Source organism: Lathamus discolor, chromosome 3 (genome assembly GCF_037157495.1).
Source record: "Lathamus discolor isolate bLatDis1 chromosome 3, bLatDis1.hap1, whole genome shotgun sequence".
NCBI lineage: Eukaryota > Metazoa > Chordata > Aves > Psittaciformes > Psittacidae > Lathamus > Lathamus discolor.
In genome coordinates, this window is record NC_088886.1 from 100,370,537 (window position 1) to 100,395,089 (window position 24,553).

A 24,553-nucleotide genomic window follows, 5' to 3' on the forward strand; every position below is an offset into this window, starting at 1 on the left:
AAGTTATGATTTCATCTCCCTGGAGAAGTGACTATAACAGAAAGCAGGTTTGCCCTTAGAATTACCAAAATCTCTCTCTACTTTGCCCCGTGTTCCACTGTTGCTGCCATAGTGCTTAACTGCTCTTACACAGCGATGTCTGTCACAGGTCAGTAGGGCATTTCTGCATTTTAACAGGTTCTTCCATGAAGCATAAAGGAGGAGCAATCAATCAGAAGGAGAGGGTGCATATCCAACCAGTGATAAGGAGATATAAATTCACAGCCTCTAACAACAAGGCATTCCAAAATCCTAAAGAGATTTTATCCTCTATGTTTCAGCTGGCTTTGGAATGATTCCAGAAAAGCTCTACATTTAATGCTCTGCAGGATGTACTGAACTTTGGGCTGCACATCTCATCATTCAGTGGAGATAGGCTCTAGCAGTCCTGCGCCAGCATTCCCACCTGTTTTGTCAGTGAAGCATCATTCTCCCCCATTTTGTTCTTAAAAATGCCAAAGCATATTACCCTGCAAGACAGTAAGAACAGAAATACAGCAACAAAACTAAAGGAAGCACCATCCTGTAAAGCTGAACTGGTAAGAAAACTACATACAACCTCCACAGCCGTTTTTATCTTTATTATTAGGATGCAGTGACAGAGGTAGCTCTTTACAGGAGCTCTTGGCAAGTGCTTTTTTGTCAACACCAATTAAAAATGAACAGAATAATTGGCAGTGAGACGCAGAGATGAGAGCCCAAACAGAAATTCTTGAAAATGCTGGGTGCCCCTGACCTCTCTGAAGACCCATTTCATGAAAATGTTCCACTTTGATGGGAAGAGACTATGATTCACAGAGCCACTTTGCAAACACCACACAAAAAAAATCGATGTCTGTGAACTCTTTTTCACTGTGCATTTACTGTGAACCCCTCCCTTAATGCCCATAGTCTGCTGTACATACTGTGAGTATTCTGCTGCTAAAGCCAGGGTGTTTCAGCCTCTGAACTGTAATAAAAAACAGATAGTGCAGACACTGGTGCAAGGAGGTTTGTGACAGTTTCTGGCACCGCAACACGAGTCTGTTACACCACTCAATATTTTCTTTCTTTTCCTTTCCTTTAAGCTAACATCCTTTTCCTGTGCCTGAGGGAGAAGGCAGTTGATAAAAGCTGAGTTCCTGTTCACAGATAAGTTTAGAAGGCAGCCAAGCTCAGAAGTTCCTTGAATAAACTATATTCCTACCACCTCTTTTTCCCCCCTCTGTCAGAGACGCTTGAGCCCCACACAGGAACCAGACTCACATTGTTCAATAGCCACGGACGTTTCCACAGTAGCTGGGAGGGTCAAAAGCTTTTTCCGCCCTTTGTTACTGTTGGTTTTTTTTTCCCCTTCCTTCTTCCAACTTTCCAGTTAAAGAATATTGCTGGGGCATTCCTGAATTCATCCCGGCTGAGCTACAGAGGAGAGAACAAGAGACAGGTGTAACCAGGTGGGGAAAATCCTACCATGCTCGTGAAGCTTCTGATCATCTGTAATACAATAGGATTGGCAAAGCTGGTCAAGCACTCAGACCATCATGGGTATCATGACGGTTCAGTGCACAGCTCACAGCCACAAATTCATGAGACCTCTGCATACCCCCAGAGGACTCCTCTGTCACACGAGGAAGAAGGTTACTGGGAGGCAGAAGGGCTCAGGGAGAATACTCAAGATTACTCTTCAAGTGTGATCGCCTCACATCAGGAAGACAGAGAAGACTTTGAAGCTATGAGCCCCCAGTCCCAAAATGGGTGAGTACCCCAGTATGTCCGTCTTCCACATAATAGTGCAATCCTATCTAATACTGTATATATGCTGTCGATAAAGGACCATTTTCAATAGAAGTTTCTCATTAAAATATGTTAGATTTTAGGGATCAATCTAACTCAAATAGGAGGGGTATAAATGTTTTAACTGAAACCGAAAGCTGAACTGCCTCAGAGGATGATTCCACAGATGGGACCAGCTTTTTGCCTAGTCCAAAACAACAGCGGAATGGGGTTAGGGGTCTGGACACACCTGGCCGATATGAAGCCTTCCGTTTCTGTTGTAGCACCATAAAACAAAGTGCTATTTCTAGCAACATAAAACTAGAAGTAATTGGTTTACTGACTTTTCCTCATCACAAACCAGTGATGATTATTTTTGCTGATCACAGCAATCTCTGCCCATCATTGGAACGTGCTTGGCTGCAGACTTGGGCCTTGGTAATGGAGAGGAAAATGACAGGACATTAGCAAAACAAAAATAGTGAAGGGTAAATATAACAAAGTAAGGAATAATAAATAAGCATGAAAAATACTACAAATCCAACCTCCCCCCCTAAAGGTTTTCGTGACAGTGAAATGCTTCCCCAAGGTAATGTATGGCCAAAAAGTAGCCATCCTGAGTGGAAAAGGCATCTACTTCACTAGCAAGATTTCCAAGCACTCAGATTTTTTAAGTTTTACAGGGCATGCAAGTAGGTCTCTAAATGTTTAAAACAGATGAAAACCAAGCAGGACAGTGAATGAATCTTTTATAGCCCTGTTTGGGAGAGCTGAATGAGCAGCACAGTGAGTACTGTTCACAGGTCAGCACTTTAGCATGCCCTGGTATTTTTCCCTGTAAATGCCCTTGAGATAAAGTAAAAGGGGAGATGAGAAGAGCCTGTAAAACCTTGCTCATGTCATGCTTCCCTTTCAGGCAAACCAAAGTATACAATCTTGTTTCTAATCTCATCTACATGTAAAATTGAGGTCTTCCTCATGCATATAGCACGGTGAGTGCGTTAAAACCCTGATGTCCTTCATACTACATCTTCCCACAAGTCTGTACTGCTCACCACTAACCTTAGGTCATTTTCTAAAGCCTGTGAGTGTTGACTTCCAGCTTCCTGATGGGTAGTGATCGATAATGACATGCACTGCTAATTCACCAACTCTTGGTTAATGCATTTCAGAAACTGTCAGAGGAATGAAAACAAAGCCTAAGTGGTACTCTGGACTTCCATGTTACACTGCAAGGTGGCAGTCGTTTGACTGCTGGTTGAAATGGCAAAAGCATTCTGAAAACTATAAGTACTATGAAAATTCAATGGTTTAAACAGGTGCCTGTACAGGTCAGCAAGATGGTGCAACAGATTGTCCTAATAGGGATTTCTTTCTGTGCTACGTAAACTTGTTCAGCACCAGCTTGTTTAATCCAGCTCAGCACCAGCTATTACTCATCCTAATTTCCTCCCAAGAAATACTTCCTCCTTTTATGGAAATAGTTTCATAATGAGTCAAAGTGTAATATTCTCCCCAATTATAAAGATATGTTGATGACTACAGGCAGTCAAAATCTTGCCTGGCAGTAGCTTAATAAATAATAAATTAATAAAAAGAGACAGCACAGCTCCCCTTGTAACTGCACTCCAAATTCTAAAAGGCATTGCTGTTGGTTGAAGAAGCTGCTTTCAGAGCCTGAAGTCCTCAAGCTGCAGCATGCGAGGCGCTCATGGCTGGAGCACTCTGCTAAGCACAGACAAGAAGTTGCCGTGACTCTGGTGTCTCCTCCTTCCACGAGTGTGACGCATGCCCTGGAAAAAAAAAATAGAATAAAAAAAAAATCAATGAACTGGGCTTATATTTCTGAAAGAGGAGAGCAAGAAGGAAAGCATCAGGAGTTAATCAGGAATTAAGAGCTAGAAGGAGATAAAGAGATGCCATAAAAAGGCCTGAAGTGCTAGCAAATTATTTTCTGCAAAAGCTGTCCCACTGCTAGTGGGAAAATATGAGAAAATACTTTATATGAGAAAATATGAGAAAATACTTTATTTTCAGAAGTAGGAAAAAACCCAATAACCCAACCCCAAACCAAAGTCAATGGTAACTTTGCCTCTGAGAGAAAATTTAGACTTCCATATTTTTCTAACAAAAATTATATGGGATATGGGTTTCTTTCAACCTCTTGCTATTTTCCCTATGTATTAGGAACAATTGTTACAAAATATTCTTAGGGGTTTTTTTACATTTAGAGCATTATTTTTCTTACTGCAGTTATTTGAATAATTGAGGCTATTGTGAATAATATGTCCAAGGTACTTAGAATCCTTTGGTTTCTGTTTCAACATGTAAGGTGAAATGACTCATTAGATCCCGGTGAAGTGCTTGGATATGTTACTTTACTAATGAATTCATCTCAGAATAACAAAATTATTCTAATAAGAGTTTTAAAATAAGAAAACCAGTAATATCACTGCCCTTTGGGTGACTTCTTTTAAAAGGAAAAAAAGAAGTGTGGATAATAATCCTTTTGTTTCAACTGTTCTTTAGAGGAAGAACTAGGTAACAGTTTAGTATCTCAGCTGCTGCTTGTATCTGAGCTAAAAGGAGCTCTGCACATTCAGAATGCACAAGTGTTTGTTTATTTACAAAATCAAAACCATCAAAAGAGGTCAATTTTTCCAAAGGAAATCATCTTTTTTTCTTTGCTGTCAAGCAGCTGTGCCTCATATGAGCTGATCAGTTTGACTTCAGATGTTTTATTCTACGGCTGAGATAAATGGATCCATGTGTACCCAGGCTTTCAGAAGAATTAAAAAGGGAAATGAAAGCACAAGTATATGAAGAGATCTGTACTGTGAAATTGCTGGACTATATTAGCATTGGAAGATGAAGAGTAAGAACAGTAACAATTGGTTCTGGGCTTTATAAATACCCAATGCATAATACCCAAAATAGATAATAAATACATTTTTCATCTTCATTTCCCATACAAAACAGATGCCTAATACAGAGCATCATAGGAACACTCCGTTGTTATTGGTGCCTTTCTTGTGTGTGGATACAGGCAGCTAAAATGAAGCTTGAAAAGCTGCCTGGGACATGACCAAATACGTGGAAGTTCTAAGAGTGACCCAGTAAATATGAAATCAGAGTTTGCACTAGGTCATCATCTACTCCAATTCTTACCACTAGGGGTAACAGATTCAACTGCTGTCTGATTAAGTCATATTGAAAGGGACAATAAATATGCCAAGGAGATATTACACCATTATTGCTATGTTGACGGATGTTATGTAGATGACACACCTAATAGCTTCATCCTAAACTGACAACCCACCTTGGAGATTTTTTTTTCCTTAGAGCTGCTTCCATCAAACACTTGGTAATGACACATGCATGAGCTGAGCAGGTGCCGAAGGAGGAATACATGTAAGCATACAGCTGCTGTGTGCCATCGCTTAGGCTGTGTAATTCAGATATGGGCAGATAGAACCAGACAGCCGCATGCAACTGTATGGGGCCAAGATCATGGTGATCCAGCCTTGAAAGGAAAGGTTCCTTGGCCCTGGGAATAGCATGTCATCTTCTCTGTACCCTTCATACGAACTCCCCTCTTGATCAGAGATCCACAGAAAGACCTCTACTATAATTACACTCAGAAGGGCCTGTTTCCTCTCCCTACAGACAGATTATTTCTCAAATCAAGCGATGCACTGAAACACCATTAGTGGAGCACTGTAGCCCAAGGCTTGTATCATTTCTCAGCACTGAGCAGAGTTTAATCTAATCCATGCGCCTGCAACACCACGAACAGCCAGGCTGACAAACCAGATTGCATGCACTCAGTGTTCATATTTCATACAAAAAAAAAAGGGTAAATGAAGAATCTAAGAGGTGCAATCCCATCACATGCTAACCCCGACAGCAAAGCCCAAAGCTGCCCGTACCCTCACTTGGTGCGACCTATCTGTCAAGTAACACTGTAAACCAGGATCACTTGAGCATTCCACGTTAAAAATAATCTTAGCAAAAAGCAGTGGTTATTTTTAACTTCCCCCCCTCGGTAATCACACTGTCAGAGCTGGTCCCAAACAGATGTGCTCACCCAGTAAGTGAGAAATGGACTGTGCTGATGAAATGGGAAGGAGCACAGCAACTAAGGCTTGTTTCCCCATCTATAACAAAGTCTCACACAACTTCTCTGTCTTTTGAAAAGCGTAATCACTGCTGAGTAACCCCTGTTTTGGATTTGCCCTCTAGCTGGGTAGGTGGTTTAGTTTTCCTTCTTTCTTTTATCCAAAGACACACACTCCGTCTGTCATGCATCGGGATTTTTCTTACAATTATGATGTGTCTGTAAAAAATAAAGAAAAAAAAAGGGAGAAAAAACAAACCCAAACCCGTCCCCAAATCCCATCACTTGAACTGTAAATAGGAAAGGCAGAAATCTTCAGTATAAGTAAACCCTTAATTGCATTAGCATCTTTTAAGGCTTGGACATACGATTCTGAAAGCCACCCTTGATTAGAGGAAGATCTTCCTATGTCAGCCAGGTGTGCTGTTATCTCACTGAAACACACCTCTTCCTCTCATTTGGAACTGATACAGCCACAAAGCAGCAGGTCTCTTTCTGTAATTACTCAGGGTGTCAAAATACCGAACAACTAACCTCTGAAGTGTAGGCAAGCAGAGAAAACCCAAATCAGTCTTATTCTAAGGAAGTCAGAACAATGCTCAGTCTTAATACCTTAATTTTTTTCCTACTTTTACAGGAAAATATCCATTGATTTAATTAAGGCCAGTTTCACACTGACTCATCTAATTCTTCAAAACTAGATAGGGACTTTCTTAGGAAAACTATGGGATATTGAAATTTCCCAAAAGGGAATAGAACATACGCTTAAAATAAAACAGGTTTGGAGGAAATACAGCTAAATGTGATCTTTAGCCCCTGACATCCTGCAAACTAGCGGCCACTGAGTGCTCAACAATAGCTTTCGCAGTACCAAGTACATTAACAAAAGCAATGGTCTCCAACCAAAGTTAGGCACTTAGCTGCTTTCAGGACTTTAGGAAATTCACTGATACTGACTCTTGTTGAGCTGCACAGCTGCAGGTGGAATGGCTCTCTATTAGCATGTTTGATGCAAATCACACAGCTTCATTGAAAGGAATTAGAGAACCCTCTGGGCCCAAAGGATTATTTTACAGCTCATTAGTGCAAGCTGCAGCAATTAATTCTTTCCCCATATAGCAAGGGATCTTGTTTCAGCATAGCCACAGAACTACCATCAGCACTATTAGCACGTGGATCCAATGCCTTCCTCCTTGTGTGAGTCAATACCCCTTGAATAAGTGATCTGTGATTAAGCCTGAGTAAAACTACATTCATGCCCAAAACACAATCAGGGCAAACCTTGGTGCACATTACCTGCACCCTGAGTGCATGCTGGCCGGGAGGCTTGTCTTCCCATGCCATTTTTGACCCACTGGTATCAGCACAGTAGGTGGCCACTGGCTGTGATTCCTGCTTGAAGACAAGGTCCGACAGAGGAGTGAGTGTGCTGTACTAGGGATGAACTTAAGTCTGCAGGAAGCAAAAGATGAAATCAAAGCATAAGCTGCCCTCTGAAAGGTCTATAGAGCTTCTGCTGTGGGGAGGAATATATAAATGAGGTAACGGCTATGGATGCTTTGTGAAGAGGAAAACACTCTTGCATTTATTTCTCTACAGTAGCTGGTACAACAGCTGGATTTGGCCCAAAACCAGGTCCCAGCCAAGCCTGCTTTCTCTTGAGCTCCTGCTCCCAGTGAGGATTCAGGCTCAGGACTGGGTTTTCAGAAAGCCTTCGCTTCACTAAGTTTTTAGGACATTTTGCAGGATAAGTCTCAGCTGGTAACAGACTAACTGGCACTATTACTGGAATAGAAGTGGCACTGAACCAGCACTACTCAAGGATATGGAAGACTTCCAGCACTGTATTGAAATCCACATTTGAAACTGCCACTGGAACTCTTTTCAGTCCAGCTTGTCAAGGTAAACTGCAAATCAATCAGTCTGCTTAAACCCCTGTGTAAAGCAGGGCAGTTTGGGGGATGAGTCCCAGGAAGATCCCAGACCCTGCCTGAGCAGGAGCTCTACTCATCCTTACGGGAAAGAAAAAAAATATGATAAATACAAGAGTTTCTGCTGTTTAATTGCAATACAGGGCTGCTGGCTGCGTAGCAAGGGCTGGAGAATTCACTGACTGACCACCAGCAGTCACTCACCGTCTGCTAATTAAAAACCCAATGGCACACTGTGTTCCCTGAGAGAGCCAGCACCTTCTTCAACACCGAACACCTCCTGCATTCCACAATGAATAAAAAGATACTACTGTTTTAAAACTGACACGCACAATCCTAGTTTAATTTATATGCGGTATTTTACCTGTTTCACTGAAGATGCTTTTTCTTGTCAGTGAGAATTTTGTAGGGTGGGAAAAACAGAACATAGGTTATTCCTCAGTTAAAGCCTCATTCTTTTTTTCTGCTTCAACTGGTATAAATCAGGAGTCATTCATACAAATCAATGGAAAATCGCTCATTTAAATTAATAGAACACAGTCTTCTACTGTCATCTTGTAGCATGTTTTAGCAGCAATATTTGCTTATCTGGTGCCTTTCGTGCTGTATGGAAAAGTGCTATGGACCTGAAAAATTTTGCATGGTCAGTGGTGCATATGCACAGGAATGGCTGGACAGGACTTCTCAAAGTAATTATAGAAACTGGTTTCCTTGAGAACAGAAACACGAGGAAACTGATGTGAAGGACAGCTCAATTGCACTAGTATAGCCAAAGGAATAACAAAGCTTATGGAAAGACAATGTCCTGAAGGTTTTATTCAGGCAAGAATTCCACTGATCCAGGAAGTGTCTAAAATTATGCACTGCAATGTCAACCATGAGAACATGTAACTAAGAAAAATAAAGTACATAAGTACCTAAGCTGAGCTGGGGGGCATTACTCACACTCACCCTCATGCTGCAATCGTTAGTGTAGCAGTGCACGTAAAAAAAAAGCCTATCTCATATTCATCTGAGCAGAGCGCTAGTTACTGCAGACAGCTACCTTGCTATACCTCCTGCTTCTGTGGGTTTGTTTGCTATAAGGTGGCCTGGCTAAATCCCAGAATCAGACATAAAACTGTCTGCATTTTGCTATGTTTAAGTAAAAGCGTAAGTATTATCCAAAATAAGGAAAAAAAAATATCATTTTATGATGAGTTTTTAGTTTAAAGATCTTAAAGGTTCAAACAAAAGGAGCTTGAGCTAACCTAAATTTGCTGAATCTTATTTAAATACAGAGTGCTTTGTCATCAGATGTGTTTTAACCTCAGACAGAAGAATACATTTGCCTCAAAATATGGCAGAAGTGGATAGATGCATGTGAGGACTCTATTGAAAAAGTTGATTAGAATAAAGCCTTGGAAAAACTCCATATAGGCTAGCAAAGAAAATTATTCAGATACTTTTTTCATTTGCTTGGAATGTAAAACAGGAAAAGCAGCCGAACAAATGAAACATCTGTAGCCCTGAATTTGCTAAGAGTTCCCTCAAGTGTTGCTCTAGCTTGCAGTATTGTGATAAACTTAACCAGTCACCAGACTGGAAAGAAAGCCCTTTTGCTCTCCTCACATGAGCAATTTCTTTCTACACCTCTCTCTCCTTGGCAGCAGAAGCTTGAATCCGAAGGAAACCGTATTAAAGAGAATAAAAGCAGAGTGTGTTAAGTTGGTTATATATTCAGTGAATGAAACGACATAATCACAAAGAGGGGGAAAAGAACACAGAAGCAGAACACAAAGCTGCTGTGTTCCAAAAACCAGCTGAATAAAGAAAGTGCTATTTGTGAAAGAGCAGCTCTTTGAAACTTCATAGCCTGGTTCAGAGCCCACTGGTGCCAGCAGAAGAGCTCCTGCTCACCTCACTGATCTTTAGATCAAGCCTTTCTCAGTTTTTAGAGCGTTTCACTTAACATTAAAGAAGGATATATTTTTCCTCAAGGTTCATACAGTTCAGGAATATTTTTAGTTACAGATAGCGAAGTTTCTTTAAAGGAAACAATTGACAAGATGTGCAAAAAATACTGCAATAAAAGTTTCATCTTTGGGCACATATATCTATATTGCAGCTCATTACAGATGGGAAAGATAGGCCTTATTTACTTAAGTGATGAAAGAATAAATCTTTATAAGCGTCATGGAACTCAAAACTCCTACAGGTTTCTGTGATTAAAACCTAAGCATGAAATTATACAGCACTTCAGCTCCACAAATAAGCTTTTAAGATCAACTGAGAGAGAAATAGTGAGCAAAATGGAGATAAAGAAATGCAACCACTGTTAAAGGAAGATTTTATTGAGTGTCCATCAAATTCCCCTTTTTTCATGCTATTCATTCTGCATAATGCTAATAACTGTCCAAAGTAGGCATCAAGTTGGGGTCAGCCATTGGTTCAATTTCTGAAATAACCTCTTTCTTACAAGTGGGAAGCCCACCAGCTATCTCCAACACATTAACAGGTTTAGAAAATGAATCCTCATGTTTTCTAGTAAATGTGTGTGCACATTTATATGTGCAATATAGTGAAAGTACTCATCGTCACATGATGTCACATTCTTGCTCATACACGTGTTGGTGCATGTAAACATTCTGTTTAGATTTGTATGGCTTGCATGACTCAAAGGACTTGTTTGGGAGCTCAGTATGGTGGGAAAAACAAATCAGTGCAGATAATGATTCATGGGGCGTGGACTGTTTTCATTAGGAAAGAACAAAACACTAAAGCCAAAGAATCCTATTTTAAAAGGAGGTCTCCACACTGAATGCAGTCTCCTGCCTGGATCTGGCAGGCATCCCAGGGGCAGGCCCAAAATACTGCAGCTAGTGACAATGCCCGTGACCTCCAGCAGCAGCACCCTTTATTTCCCCAGAAAGCAGAGATGATTTGAGGGGGAAAAGCCACTCCCAGCTATGGCTTGCTCAGCACATGAGAGGGGACAGACCAAATACAAGCACGAATCAGGCCTCGGATTCAGAGTTATGCATCTTACACCAACCACTGAAAAGTGATGCAGCCTTGTAAAGTCTGGTGGACTTGTGCACACGTCGGAGGCAGATGTCAGCCAGAGCATGTGTGCTGGTCTGCTGGCTGTAACTGAATCAGCCAGTGATGCAAGCAGAGTGTTTGACTCTTGAAGAGTAATGATTTAATAAAAAAAATGAGTATTTGACTTCTGGTTTGGCTCTGTAGGAAACAAGACTCTCATTGATAACAGGCACAAAAATTCCCCCAGACACTTGAACAGGCCTTAAAACTACAGCTCGTCAAAAAAGCTGTAGTTCTGGGTTAAAATCACAACAAACGCTGCAGCAGCCTGCTTTCCTGTTCAGCTTTCCCACCACCACAGCTTTTGCCAGATTCCTGTCCTTGCTTCTCAGAGGTGAAGAGTCTTGCCTGTGTGAGTATTCGCTGAAATCGTGATCACATTCTCCTTAAAGAACAGGGGAGCAAAACAGGCTGTCTATGGCCCCGCTAGCTCAGGCTGTCTACCCTTTCTTTCCTCCTGATGTTTCCAGCTTCCGTGCAGCTTCTTCCCCCTTCTTCTGGCCACCCGACCACTGGGACTGCAGCTTCTGCTTTTGTGTGGGACTCAGTTCCCCATTGTTTCTGCAACCCCCCGAGGGGCAAAATTTTCCATATATGCTGATTATCAGAGATCTGGTTCCTGTATTCCCATTTAAAAATACACTGCCTGAAGTTCAGCTGTTCCCATTATAGTTATTACTCCTCACTTCCTATAACTTGTGACTCTGGATTTTAACCATCACACTTCAACCAACAGTACACACTTACATGTACTTTAAACTCTTGAAAAGGAAGAGGCTCCCCTACGCTCTGGGATTAATAGACGCTTATGTAATTCTGACTTGGAAAATTTACCAGAATGGTAAAACTCACTTGTCCTGGTTAGAAGCATAAAGCTAAAACCCAAGAAAACACCCCTCAGTTTTCCAACGTAATTTTCCTGCAGGTGGTGGGAGAAATTATTTCAAAGCTAGTCTAATTAATAAAACCCCAATCAATACTGTATTACCTTGAAGAATTCAGATTTAGGAAGACATTGATTATTAATGGAGTTTATGTGGGATTAAGTTTTCAGAAGCAGTCTGCCTCAACCTGATGAGTCAGTCATTAGGCATCTGAAATGGCAACAGGCCGAGAAAGGCAATTTGACATTTAAAGTGACATTAACCTGCAGGTTATCACGGGTTGGAAATTTCTCTTGCTAAATGAAAGGCCTGGAAATGGAACTAATGCATCAGAGTTCAAACAATCAACCTTTCTTCACAAACTCAGATAAAAATCCCAAGTGAAAACAAATGAGCCGGGCATGGAGGGAGAAGCTAGCAAGCATTTTCCACTTTCCTAATCATCCAGCTGAAAAAAATAATAATAATGAAACAAACATTTCTGCGTCTCATTCTTCCTTGGCACTGTTACAAGAAGCGACTTAAAAAGACCTATTTCACACTCCTTTCTCATGTCCTTTTCCCACTAGGAACTGGTGTTCCTTCATGCAGTCCCGGCTGGTAACATACATAGAAGCCTGCATGAAGGAGAAGTACATTGTCAACTCCCAACAGCCCTGTCCGAACGGAGCACCAGACTGCCAGAAGATCATGTAAGTATCCTAAACAAAACCACCGAAGAAAAATGGAATTTTCTCTTACGTATCTAGATGATATTTTCAAAAGTATTAAATGACACATTTTAAAAAGAATTAAAGCATCAACTGTGTTTAATACCAAACTGACATAGGGTATGATTTATGCACCTAAGCTGATCAGGCATTCAAGCAACCAGGCAGAGCAACTGTCTTTGTGAGGCATCAAGTACAGGACTAAAGGGTGATTAACCAATTTTTCTCAAATCTTCCCACGTTTATTCAGAGAAAAACAAAGACCACAGCTTTTTCATGATTTTCAGGTCATAATACACAGACAAACCTCCAAAAGGTCTCTGCCTGTGGCCACCAGTGAGACCATTTGCATGACAGGAGGTAGAGATGTATGATTGTCCAAGTACTTACTCTTCTCTCAGCAGGACTGGCTACACAAATAGTACTGGTGAAGGCCGACAGTGTATCACAAGGCACCAGAACTGGCACATTTTTAAAGTTGGGAGACACTGACTTCCAACAGACTTCTGAAATTAAATAATATTTAATACCTACATGCATTTGCAGTTACTTGATTGCAAAAATGCTTTTGTTATCTAATACAATTAATTTCTTTTTCTCCGAATGAAAGAAGAAAGTTTCATGACTATTTCTAGTTGAGTTTATAACAAATATATCTTCCTCGGGACCAGTGACATTTTGGAATATTTGTTTAAAAAGAAAACTTTCTCTACAACTCAACAGAACATTACAAAAGTTCAAGCTCAGTCCAAACTTGATTACAAAGAACTATCACAATAAATATGAGAGTTGCTTTTCTGATAGCTACATAATTTTGCCATCTGTGACATTTTTAGGGCTTGTGACAGATCAGTGCCAACATGTTTGGAAAAAAAACGTCTGCCGAAGAACAATGAAGCCTGAGGCAGACCACTGGAGCCCTGTTCGCTGAATAGCAGTTATGTTATGTGTGCGAGTAAGAATGTGCACACATTGCCTGTTGTAATCCTGAAAAACAATCTTATGTAGGGGAAAAAAATTGCTGTGGACTGCCCCAATGTTTTCCTAAGCAGCAGTGATAAGGTTTATGTCAAACTTCTTAACTCTGTTCTGCATTAGTCATCTAGGACACACTTGGCAGCAGGCTGCTGCTACAGTCAGTGAATTTACCCCGAAGTGATGCTAGCTGAAAATGATTTGCAATCTAATGCCCAGACCCTTAATCCCCAGGTACAGGACAGCTCTGAAGCCAGTCTATCAAGTGAAACAGAAGGTTTTGAAGTCTTTGCAGTGGAAATGCTGCCCTGGATTTATTGGCAAGGAGTGTGAACAGCATGGTAAGGAAAGTTAGAGAACAAGTGTGAGAAGCAATGACTAAATGTGAGTCACAGCGGCCAGAAATGCTAGCTATTTGCTTTTGGGTTTTAGGGTATTTTTGAGAATCAATGCCTTATTTTCTTTGGGTTGCTCTGCCCCAAATCACTGATACCTTGAAACAAGTAGTTGCAATTAGCTGCAACTAGAAGCTAATACCATTAGCAACTTACTCTTCTCTTAGTAGCACCTTTGTAATCTTTACACACAGAGAGAGGCATTCATTTGTGGGGGGGTGGGCAGGGGTGCCTGTCAGATGTACAAGTCCATCTAGGAATGCCTAATTCCAGGTAGAAACTGGTGACATCAGAAAGCAACTCTAGGATGTGAAATACCCCCACGGTCAGTTTACAGGATGAAGTCATCTGGCTGGGGAAACCACAGTGCATCCAAGTTCAAACAAAGGTAGGCAGCATTCACTCTCCAGCCTGCCTTGCTGCCTCCTTTCTGCTTACCCTGGCTGCACAGGTACCAGCTCCTAGGATGGCGAGCAGCTCTACAACACAAGAGCAGAGTCCAGGCCATTACTTCCATGGAAGCTCTAGCACTAGCCTTTTTGCATAATAAATTACTACAACTGTTTGCACTGTTGAATAATGATGTATGCAGCTGCTAAGTAAAAGAGAAGCAAGAGAATTTAGTTTAGAAAACGGAGTGCTTCATGGCATTGGCAGAATTTAGCAAATGATACTCCAAAAATGGAAAGAGAATTTAAAGGGATTAAAAGTAATTGCCTCCAGCAATTAAGGCAACGATAACATAAAAGGCAAACATCTGTGTGAAAGTTTTCACACAATCTATGTCTAACTCACCTGCAAACTCCACAGATATAATGGGAGTGCCTGCTTTTATCTCTGTAGGTTTAGCTTTCCTTCACAGACAGCTTTTATTTGTACAGACCCCAGCCTGACCTCCATTTATGATGTTGGAAAAATATTACCCAATGCAATGCTTCCTGTTTAGTCTCTCCTTTGTTACACTCACCGAACAAAACCAGCTGCTCCATCTTTATCTCCCCATTTGTTCAGCATCACTCACTGTAGCTGGTGCCACCAGAATGTTCAGGTAACTGGAAAAGCAAAGCACCTATTTGCCATAGACTTCTTAAGAGCAACAACTTGGCATGAGTTTAAGAAAACCTCAGGTCTACTCTATTGGATCATATTACCATTCATGCAATGTTGTATGCCAGTGCTGTACTGCAAGCAAAACAAACTCCCCGGACAAGATGCTCTTTCCTTAAGAAACCTGCAACACAGAAGCCTATCTCCACATCAGTTACAGTACACATGAAATTTCCCTGCATTGCCTTGCTAAACTGTAATAGTTTCTGCATCTAAAATATTTTCACAGGTTTATTCCATCTCAATTGCAGATCCTAATTTTATTCTGGTGCCAGGAAATCAAACTGAAGAACGGCAAGAAGAGGAGTTCCCAAACCACAGTATGTGCTTCAAGTTATTCTGCTTGCCATTTTTTTACCTCTCAGTCATTGCCAGGAGAAGAGATGTATTTTTTAGCTGCAATTTTAATATGGTAAACTATGAACAGTATCTCTAATGAAAGCATTATTTGGGAAAGCTTTGACACAACTACATTTTTGGGCATAAATCAGGGCTTTTGTTGTAACACTACATGGATGCTCTTGAAAAAGCATCCAAAAGTTTCAACATTGTTGCTGGCTGCTCATCAGTGATAATACCTAGTGAGAATGCCAGCTGGTATAGAGCGCGAAACCTTCTAATGGCATGGATATTTAACCCCTTGCTCTGTGAAATAGGTTCACAGGAAAGTACACCATGCTCAGAAGTCTAACAGGTCAACAATCTATTCAAAATGCTGCTTCAGGGAGCTTTGAGATCATTATTATAAGGTACCATCAATTCATACGTCAGGCATTGGAATACTCCTGCCAATCGAAGTATCCAAGAAGGACCTTTCCTTCTGTCTGGGAAATGGTGTGGGTTGCAGTGCTATTAAGTATCTCCTAGCAAATTATCTTTAGGGTAGCAGGGCAGCTCTGAAAATGTCTTCTGTACATTACACTGCGTGAATGAGCAGCCGCTTTACACGAGTTTATAAAACATTAGAGGCCAAAGGTAACCATGGTGGGTAAGCTGCCCCCAGACTGGCACAGCTGGAATATACCATTTTCTGCAACTCCCAGTGTACACTTTGAAATCTAAATTAGCAGTTGTTTATTTAAAGTAACATCAGTTACAGGGCCCCTCAGTAAGAGTCAGCTATGACACTCATACACTATGCTTCTGATTCCTTAGTGGAACACCTCAACTACTCTTTCATCCTCTCCTTTTATCCTGGGTTGTTAAACTTGGCTATCCTTTCAGTCGACGGCTTGAAAGGAGTTATTACCCCACACCTTTTTATGGCATGTGGAAGAATTTAATGAAGAGCATTTTACTGCCATCATGGCTAGTGTGGCTTAAGTTCTCCCACTGATAGTTAAATAAATTAGGTTTTCACAACTGTTGGGAAAAAATTTTGCCAAGATATCACGAGTTAAAGCGCTATAAATCAACAACCCCCTAAAGGTCAGCGTAAGTTTTCAGAGCAGAAAGTACACAGGTGTTCTCAGAGGTCTTGTAGGAATACCTGTCCTGTCGCCTGGTCGTCGCACTCGGTTGCATGACTTTGTTTTTTTAATCTTGTGATTAGTGCCAACATCAGTGGATGCAAGAGAAATGTTGGAAGTCATTCAAAATCATGAGGCTTTACTGGATGATCTTCAAAGTGATATTCATCAAGCAGTCAGCAACTTAGGTGATTTACAGAGAATATTTGAAAACAACGGTACAAGCATGGTGTTAGAAGTGAACCAGAGCAATTCAGGTGAGAGGTCTGACGCAGCCTGCCAGTAGGCCCTATAAAGGCATACAGATTGGAAAGAAAACGTGAAAACCAGACTACCCTGATATTCCTTGGTCTGCTGGTTGCTTCTAAAAAGAGGATAAAAAAAAAAAAGGGTGCAATCCCCATGCGAATGAATGAAATAAATTCGATAACGAAATGGGAAATGAGGTGAAAGGCAGATTCCTTCGCACTTCCCTGGATTTCAGAATACACCTTAACCACAGAATAAAGACATTGCTTATACTTAAAATCACTTAGCTTACTGTTCTGCTTCTGTGGCTTCTTTTATGGGGATGCAGAGTTTAGAGTCGGGGTTTGTTCTGTTTTCATACTCATGCTGTGTGGAATATCAGACTAGTTTATGTAAAAAAATGTAACATTCAACCCGTCGCTGGACCATTATTCCCGCTGTATACCGGAGGGGGAAAAAAGAGCCAATTTGACCTACGAGTATGAGCCACTGGCTCGCAGAAACATTTTCTAATGATGCAGACTATTGTCATCGGTCAATTTCAAGGCACTCAAGTTTGAACATTAGAGTCAGAAATCCGGCCTTACTGTAACACACACCTAGTACAGATGCTTCATGGATTTTTCAAGTGACTTAGTCCTGACCTGGAATATTCAGCTGTTAAGACGCTGGATAACTTTGTGAAGCGGTGCCTTGTAGAAAGCATCAGAAAAAGAACATTATGGGACAGTCAAATAAGCAAGAGCCTACCACTGCTTGTCCAGGGGTTTGAAATGACAGGGTTTTGATTTTTATGACTTAAGTAGGGCAGTCAATACGTATCTAAGGTATTGCCTGCAGACTCCATGCCTTCACAGTAACCTTGATTTAGAATTAGGCTATTTTTGCAATTACCAAAATTTGGTCAGCAAGATAGCAGTTGCTATAGAAAAATACATACCTGAGTTACCCTGGTCAGATTAAGATGTGGTCCAAAAACAAAATGTAAACTTAATTATTTATTTTTTTTTAACCTGTGCTAACAGATCCACAGGAAAGGCTTCTGCAGCAAGTCTTGTTTCCCCATGTGGAGAATTTTCTGAGGAAACATTTTAACCCAATGTGGGCAAGCTTCAACAGAAGCTTACAGAACCTCTCGAACATGGTAAGAAACCTGTCCCACGATGTTGAAGCCAACAAGAAAAGCATAGAAAGATTCCAAGAGAGCACTGTGCCCAAGAAGGAATTCCAGGAGCTGGGAACTAAGTTTGAATCAAAAGTCCAAGAAAATGTAGTGAAAGTTGATCAGGTGAAAAGAGATATAGAGAGCCATTTGCAAAGCCAGCAGGCTAGTATTCACTATAATCTCACCATGATCAAAGCAGATACGGACACAAAGCTCAAGAAGTTTCACAAGACACAGCAGTCCCATTTCTCGGCTTTAAACAACAGCATGGAAAGCATGAAACAAGAGCAAAGCAATCTTGAGAATAAACTTGAGACTTTGAAAAAAAATTTAACAGAACTCTCCTCACATCATGGTCCCAAAGATGAAAATACCCAGTTAAGCCTCAGACAAATAAACGAGATTCTGACAGGGCATGCAAAGCAGCTAAAGGAACTTTACATGGAGTCAGATGTAGCTTTTCAGAATATTGCAGTTTTAGAGAGGTGGTTTAAGGAGTTAAAAAAAAACATCTCTAAGTATAGGCCAGAAGATGTTATAACAACTTTAACGGAGAAATCGGTTATTATGGAAGAAAACAAAGCAGCCATGGAAAGGCAGGTATCAGAGCTCAACTATACTCTCTCAAATCTTCGTGAAAACTATTCAGATCTGTTGAGGTACATGGAGGAATGTAACTGCCAAAGAGTATCTTCCGACACTGATGTACTGGAGGAAGATTTAAATAATATCACTTATTCCCTTGAAGGCACCCAATCAAACTTGAAGGACATGAAGCACTTAGAGTCAGTGTTCAGAGATCTCTTGAGGAATGAAATTGAGGAGTTCTCCTCAGCTTTTCCATCTATCTATCAGTCCCTTAATCTCCGTCAAGAAGAAAACAGACAGCTTCAGTCACAAGTTACGGCTGTTTCAGAAGACATAGGCTTCTTGAAGAAAAAAGATGCAGAAATTCATCGGCACATCAAGTATCTCAACAGTTCTTTTGGCTCCCTTTTGGAAGATGCCATGAGGCATGAAGCAGCACTGGAGGCTTTACTAGGGGAAGAATTTATGGAAGTCTTGTTTGAAGAAGATCCTAGTATCCTAATATCGTCAGTATTTCAGCTGCAAGAATCTCTCAGACATATCTCAGGTAAACTCCAAGAACAAAATGTGACTTTAGAATCACTTATAAAGAGATTACACCATTTGGAGAGAGGTCAACAAAATAATCATGATGGCCATACATCTTCTAAGCATCCCAAAGAGGAAACACAAACATCGTCTACTCTAGATGAAGTTAATAGTCACCACAGCATCCTAGAGCATATGGAACCTAACTATGAGGCTGTCAAAGATGACTCCTTGGATAGCTCAGCTTATAATGATATCGTGACTCTGAAGAATGATATCAAACACCTGAGCCTGGCAATCAAGAGGCATGAATCCATAAGTGACATGAATCTCTGCTGCAATCATTCAATAGCTAATGTAATTGAGCCACTCAACATTTCTGTGGCAATTCTCTCAGCAGATTTAACGACCACCAAGCAGAAGCTGGAGGAACATCTGCTGATTTTTAAAAAGCTATTTGGAAGCGATGAAGAATTAGGTGCCTCAAATGTAAGTCTGGATGTTACAAAGATTCAGTCAATGCTGACCAGAAGAGCGAGAAAGCAACAGAAAGGTCAAGACAAGCAAAGAGACAAGAAAAAGCCTGAGAAACACAGAGAAAATGCACAAATGATAACTGGAAGAAATACAGTGCAGCCAGAACTTTTGGGAAAAGGTGGGCTCTTTTCTTTTACCTCCTCATGTGCAGGTCTAGCTGTTTTCTGGGCCTTGCTGCAGGCCCCACATGCACAGCATATTAGTTGTAAGGCCTGACAGGTATCCTGTGGGATGCTGGAGGGAGAAATTCTGACACTATTTACATCCTCCCCTCCATCAAAAGAAGCCACTTGAAGGAGAACCGAGCTGATACACTGCTGCACTTTGAGGTCAATAAAATCACACCCATTACAGCTGCTGGGAAACTGGCCTTGAACTGATTCAACTTTAGATGTTCAGAACACAAAGTTTGTTTGCAAATGCTTATGTTAATGTAGTAGCAGTTTTCTCTTTTGAAGCTGGTGAGAAGTGCTAGGCTTCCTAGTCTTGCTTCTTTTTCCTGTTATTTGAGTCTGGAAAGAGTGTACTCAAAACACCAAAACCTTCCTAATGAGGACGATTACATTAAACGAACAGCTATAATTCGCACAAGTGGAACAGGGAGGACTGACTAGACAGCACACTCTCTTACAGCTAAGCTTTGGGGAAAAGTTTTCAGTTTACACTTCTGGTCAGTTCCCTTTCCCTGTAAACATGTGGCCAATCAGCACCTGGTAATTATAACCCCCAGTCTTAGCACTGGCTCTTAGGGTTGTAGCCCTTGTTATGGACACAAACATAAGCAGTGAAGGTATTACTAACTCTCTTTTAGGACAGCAAAAAAGTGCTTCCCTCTTCCCCTCTACCCTGAATGGTCTCAGCCCTATACTTTTCCAAGACGAGTGGTTCAGGTATTTCCAGGGAACCATTTGATCTAATCCCAGGCACATAGCCACTTCAAGCATTTAGCTCTGCAAAGCAGCATACAGAGATCAGGCTTGGCAGGGCTTCAACTTACCTCCCACCACTGTTGCTCCCAGGGAGAAAAGTGCTCACTGCTAAAATCCTGTTCCTCTTTATTTTACAGACTCATTGGTGGCATTCCACGTGGGATTTTCAGAAGGAAAGGATAAAGAAAAAACTCTGAGGTTTAATGAAACTTACCTCAATTATGGAAACAGCTATTTCCCTGAACATGGCTACTTTAAAGCTCCACATAAAGGTGTCTACCTGTTTGTCATCTCTGTGGAGTTTAGTTCAGGATCAGCATTAGGACAACTTTCCTTTAGCCGTGGGTACAAAAGACCTCTCTCAAGTAACCAGAGGAAAACACCTAATGGGAACACCATGACTACTTTCGCTATGGCAGAAATGGAGAAGGGGGAGAAAGTATGCTTCGAATTGCTGCAGGGCTCTGTAGTGAAACGGAGTCCACCGGGGACAACAATGGGTGGTTTCCTACTATTTAAAACTTGAATAGTGACATTTTGTTTTATTGATATCTTTTCCATAGATGCAATGGATCAATTCACTATTGCTTCATCTGTGATGCATTCAATCCTACCGCATGTGTTTAAACATAGCATTACCTTAGATTTGTCTTCATGCTTCTTTTCTGGAAGTGTTTGGCTTTTGATTAGTTGCTTATGAGCAGCAATGGGATTTTCTTTCAAGTTATAAGCTAATGGTTTGAATTCCAAATATATCAGCACAAACATTCCCAAATCCTTCCACTGTGAGTATTTCACCTAAGTAGAAAAAATGTTTTGTGTAATTTTCTTCACTTACAACACAAATAGTTTCTCCTTTCCCCTGCCAAAAGAGTACCCTCCCATGGCAAACACCGTCACCACTGGCAAGGACAAGATTTTTAGGAAGGACTGTATGTATCAACTCTCATATTTAGTGAACAGTAGCTTAAAACCAAGAAGCCAGGACAATTTTACCTTTTAGTGCTCCGGGGACCACAGGCAGTCATGGATTGTCTTGCAAACTTCTGCTACTTACTCCAATTCAATGTTTCAATTCAATGTTCTGTGCACAAGAACACTAAGAGATGTCCAGCAAACCCAGTAAGATGCACCCTATGCTAGTATTTGTAAGCAAGAATCTTAGAGATGTCACAGTCTTTTTGCTTCTGCCCTGTGCTGCATTTCAACTCCACTGTGAAAACGTAATAGTAATATAATGGTGTTAAGATTAATTACATCTACATGTAGACATTAGGAAAATGTCAACAATATTAAAAAATCTTGTTGAAAATGCAGTTTGTCTCTAAAGATGATCCTGGAGAAACAGAATTACTTTAGCCCAGAATTCAGCATATAGTCAACAGTTTAAACCCAAGCAAATGAGCGAATAAAACTAGCAGCAAAAAGGCAAGCTCATTGGTCTGCTGTCATTGTTGACTATAAATTAAATTCATAATTAGAATAAACCAAATAGCAGAATTTCTGAACTGTGGAATTCTTTGAATTTCCAAAATCTCGAGATTACCATGTCTGGTCATGTGCTAAACTTCTCTTCTGACAAATAAAATACCCAAAAGGCTTTCATTTTAAAGAAGTTCAATTATTGTGGTATTTTTCCCTGCCTATCTTAATGCCTTAAAAAACAATACTAAAATGACTAATTTTGCCAAAATGAAGTGCATTTAGAAATTCCTGATATTTCTGATGAAAGAGATAAATTCTTCTTATTATATATTTTACACCCTTTTAAGGTAGCATTTTCTAACAAAAATCTTATCTTGCTACTAAGGGGTCTTCTCACCTACTTGTATTCTGAGCAACACTGAACTACAAAAGTATTAAAAAAACCATACTGGTACCAACACACATTGCACTCAAGACAACAGTGTGACAAGCAGACAGTATGTGCCTCTTGAAATAAAGCCACAAAGCAGTTTCAGCTACCAACTTGCTGAAAAGACTGTTATTCTTGATCCTGAAAAATCCAACAACGAAAATGACCAAAAATGATCTCACATCTACGCCTAAGCCAATGCTGATTTTCACATGAGATTAATGGGCCAAGTCCCCCCATTTATCTAGCACAGAGACACACCTTGCACAGCTCTGTGGCAGCGAGCACAAAGTGTCCGCATGCTCACTGTCATCTTCTGTCCCACAGATTGCTCAAATATCTGAGGGAAGGAAGAGAAGAAAAATTTGAAGAGGTGAAATTGCAAAAAGGAAAAGCATCACATTGTGAGATTGGGTTCTTTCAGTACAAAGCTACTGCCCTGGGCTATTCCACACATTTTTACCAGAGGTCTTCCAATTACAGACTTCTGTGGTGGCATCGTTCTGCAATGCCAAGCTATGTGCACTGCTTAGACCAGGGTATCTCAAGGAACATCCCATCTCCAGTGCACATCAATTCTGCAGCTACCAGTCAAGGTTCACAATTAAATACAGGCAGGGGACATAGGCATTTAAAATCACTTTGCCTGTTTTCAAAGGTCTGATAGAAAACTTCATCTGGACTGAAAACCATAAAGCTACTTGGAAAAAGACATGGTAGGGAGGACAGCAGTTCACCCAGACAGGACTTTTAAAGGTTTGGTATCCTTCTGCTTACCAGAGTTTAATGTTGTTGAATAAGCCAAGCAAGTTCAGAGAAAAGCAACTCCAGAGTGAACACAATGTTAATATGAAGATGTTTTCATATTTGTATTCTTCAAATATGTGTTTAAGTTAGCCATCCGCATACACAAAGAAGATACACTTGACTGGAAGACTCAGTTTTAGACTACGAAGCAAAAAATTAATGACATATAATGGATTAAAACATTCTATTGGCTGCATAAGCCAGGAAGCCTGACTTCCTTTCTCAAGTGCCAAGAGAAAGCTGTTTAAGCTTACAAGGTTGTGGGTTTTTTCTAAATGAATACATCAGCTTTCTAATAAATTCCAATCTTAACCACCTCTCAGATACAAGCAAACTATTTGACTACTGTCTTTAAACCCTTCCACAAAAACTTGTTCTGTGGTTTGGGGTTTTTTTGGGGGGGGGGTGGGGTGGTTGCTTTTCATTGACTTTCCCCTCTCCCCCCCTAAGATTAACACATCTTCATCACCATGACCTGCATTTTTAGGCAGCAGACTAGAGGAAAGAACAGACTCCATATTAGGACCTAAAGGAAAGAAAAATTTGCCACAGAAATGGCAAGTGGACAAGGATAATTAACTGACAGTTTAAAACATAGCCGTTGCTTGACTCAGTGGATTAAGAACAAAGGGACTTTCAAACATGAAAAACACACTGAGGTTGACCATAGGCATTAGAAAAAGAGAGTTATCTCTAAGAGCAGACAAGTTGCTTTAACTGATCTCACAGCAGCCCAACTAGTCTAGCACGCCTTACAGCAGCTTCAGCCATGCAACAATACGCACGGAAACATGTACGTTCATTCCAAGATATCCAGAGATATCAATCAGCAATCTGAGCCACATATTAAAAAAAAAAAAGACAAAAAACCAACAAAACACTGTGCCTCTTAATGACTTCACATACTTAGTTATTGAAACTTTTACAACTTTCTGAATAGTTAGTGTCTTATAGTACTTCACGTTATAAAAGGCTCCTAACGTTTTCTTTGCCATTACTAAGATGATCCCCTTACTTTATTCAAAATGCAAGTAGCCATTGCCTAATAAACAATTTTACTTTCTATAGAACCATCAATGCCTGGATTCTGCAGTCAGATTCATCTGAACTCATTTCATATATCCCTATCAAGCCAGTCTCTGAAGTCCATGGTAGCCAACCCTTCTGAACCAGATTCATGAGGTGGCCAACCACAGTAGCGGTCCTTTCGTGACTCAGATTCACAGCTGGTGTTGACTTAGCTACCTTAATACCAGCAAGAAAGGCTGAAGTGGTATTCTGGTGAGAGGAGAAGACAAAGCTGCTGAAGGGATTAATGCAATTAATGGAATTAAATCTGATCCCTTATGAAATCAGTGATATGTCTGCAATTTATTTAAAAGCTTGTGATTCAGTTCAACTATTCTGTATGCTTTTTGACTTGCGCACAAAA

At 40.6% G+C, this 24,553-nt stretch overlaps 1 protein-coding gene and 1 long non-coding RNA gene across 2 annotated transcripts; one reads left to right on the forward strand and one right to left on the reverse strand.

Annotated features, from left to right (window-relative positions):
• LOC136010127 (uncharacterized) lies at positions 1–16,550 on the reverse strand. The gene is made up of 8 exons (XR_010610764.1): positions 16,484–16,550; positions 14,855–14,939; positions 12,908–13,023; positions 5,879–6,127; positions 2,854–3,584; positions 2,042–2,225; positions 1,285–1,437; positions 1–509 (listed from the first exon to the last, which is right to left on the reverse strand). It is a non-coding gene; the product is annotated as an uncharacterized LOC136010127 (long non-coding RNA).
• MMRN2 (multimerin 2) lies at positions 1,364–23,438 on the forward strand. Its single transcript, XM_065670813.1, has 7 exons — positions 1,364–1,773; positions 12,377–12,499; positions 13,727–13,833; positions 15,246–15,314; positions 16,547–16,720; positions 17,738–19,648; positions 20,597–23,438. The coding sequence occupies exons 1-7, from the start codon at positions 1,490–1,492 to the stop codon at positions 20,983–20,985; spliced, it is 3,057 nt and encodes a 1,018-aa protein (XP_065526885.1). The 5' UTR covers positions 1,364–1,489; the 3' UTR covers positions 20,986–23,438.
• Positions 23,439–24,553: the final 1,115 nt, after the last annotated feature.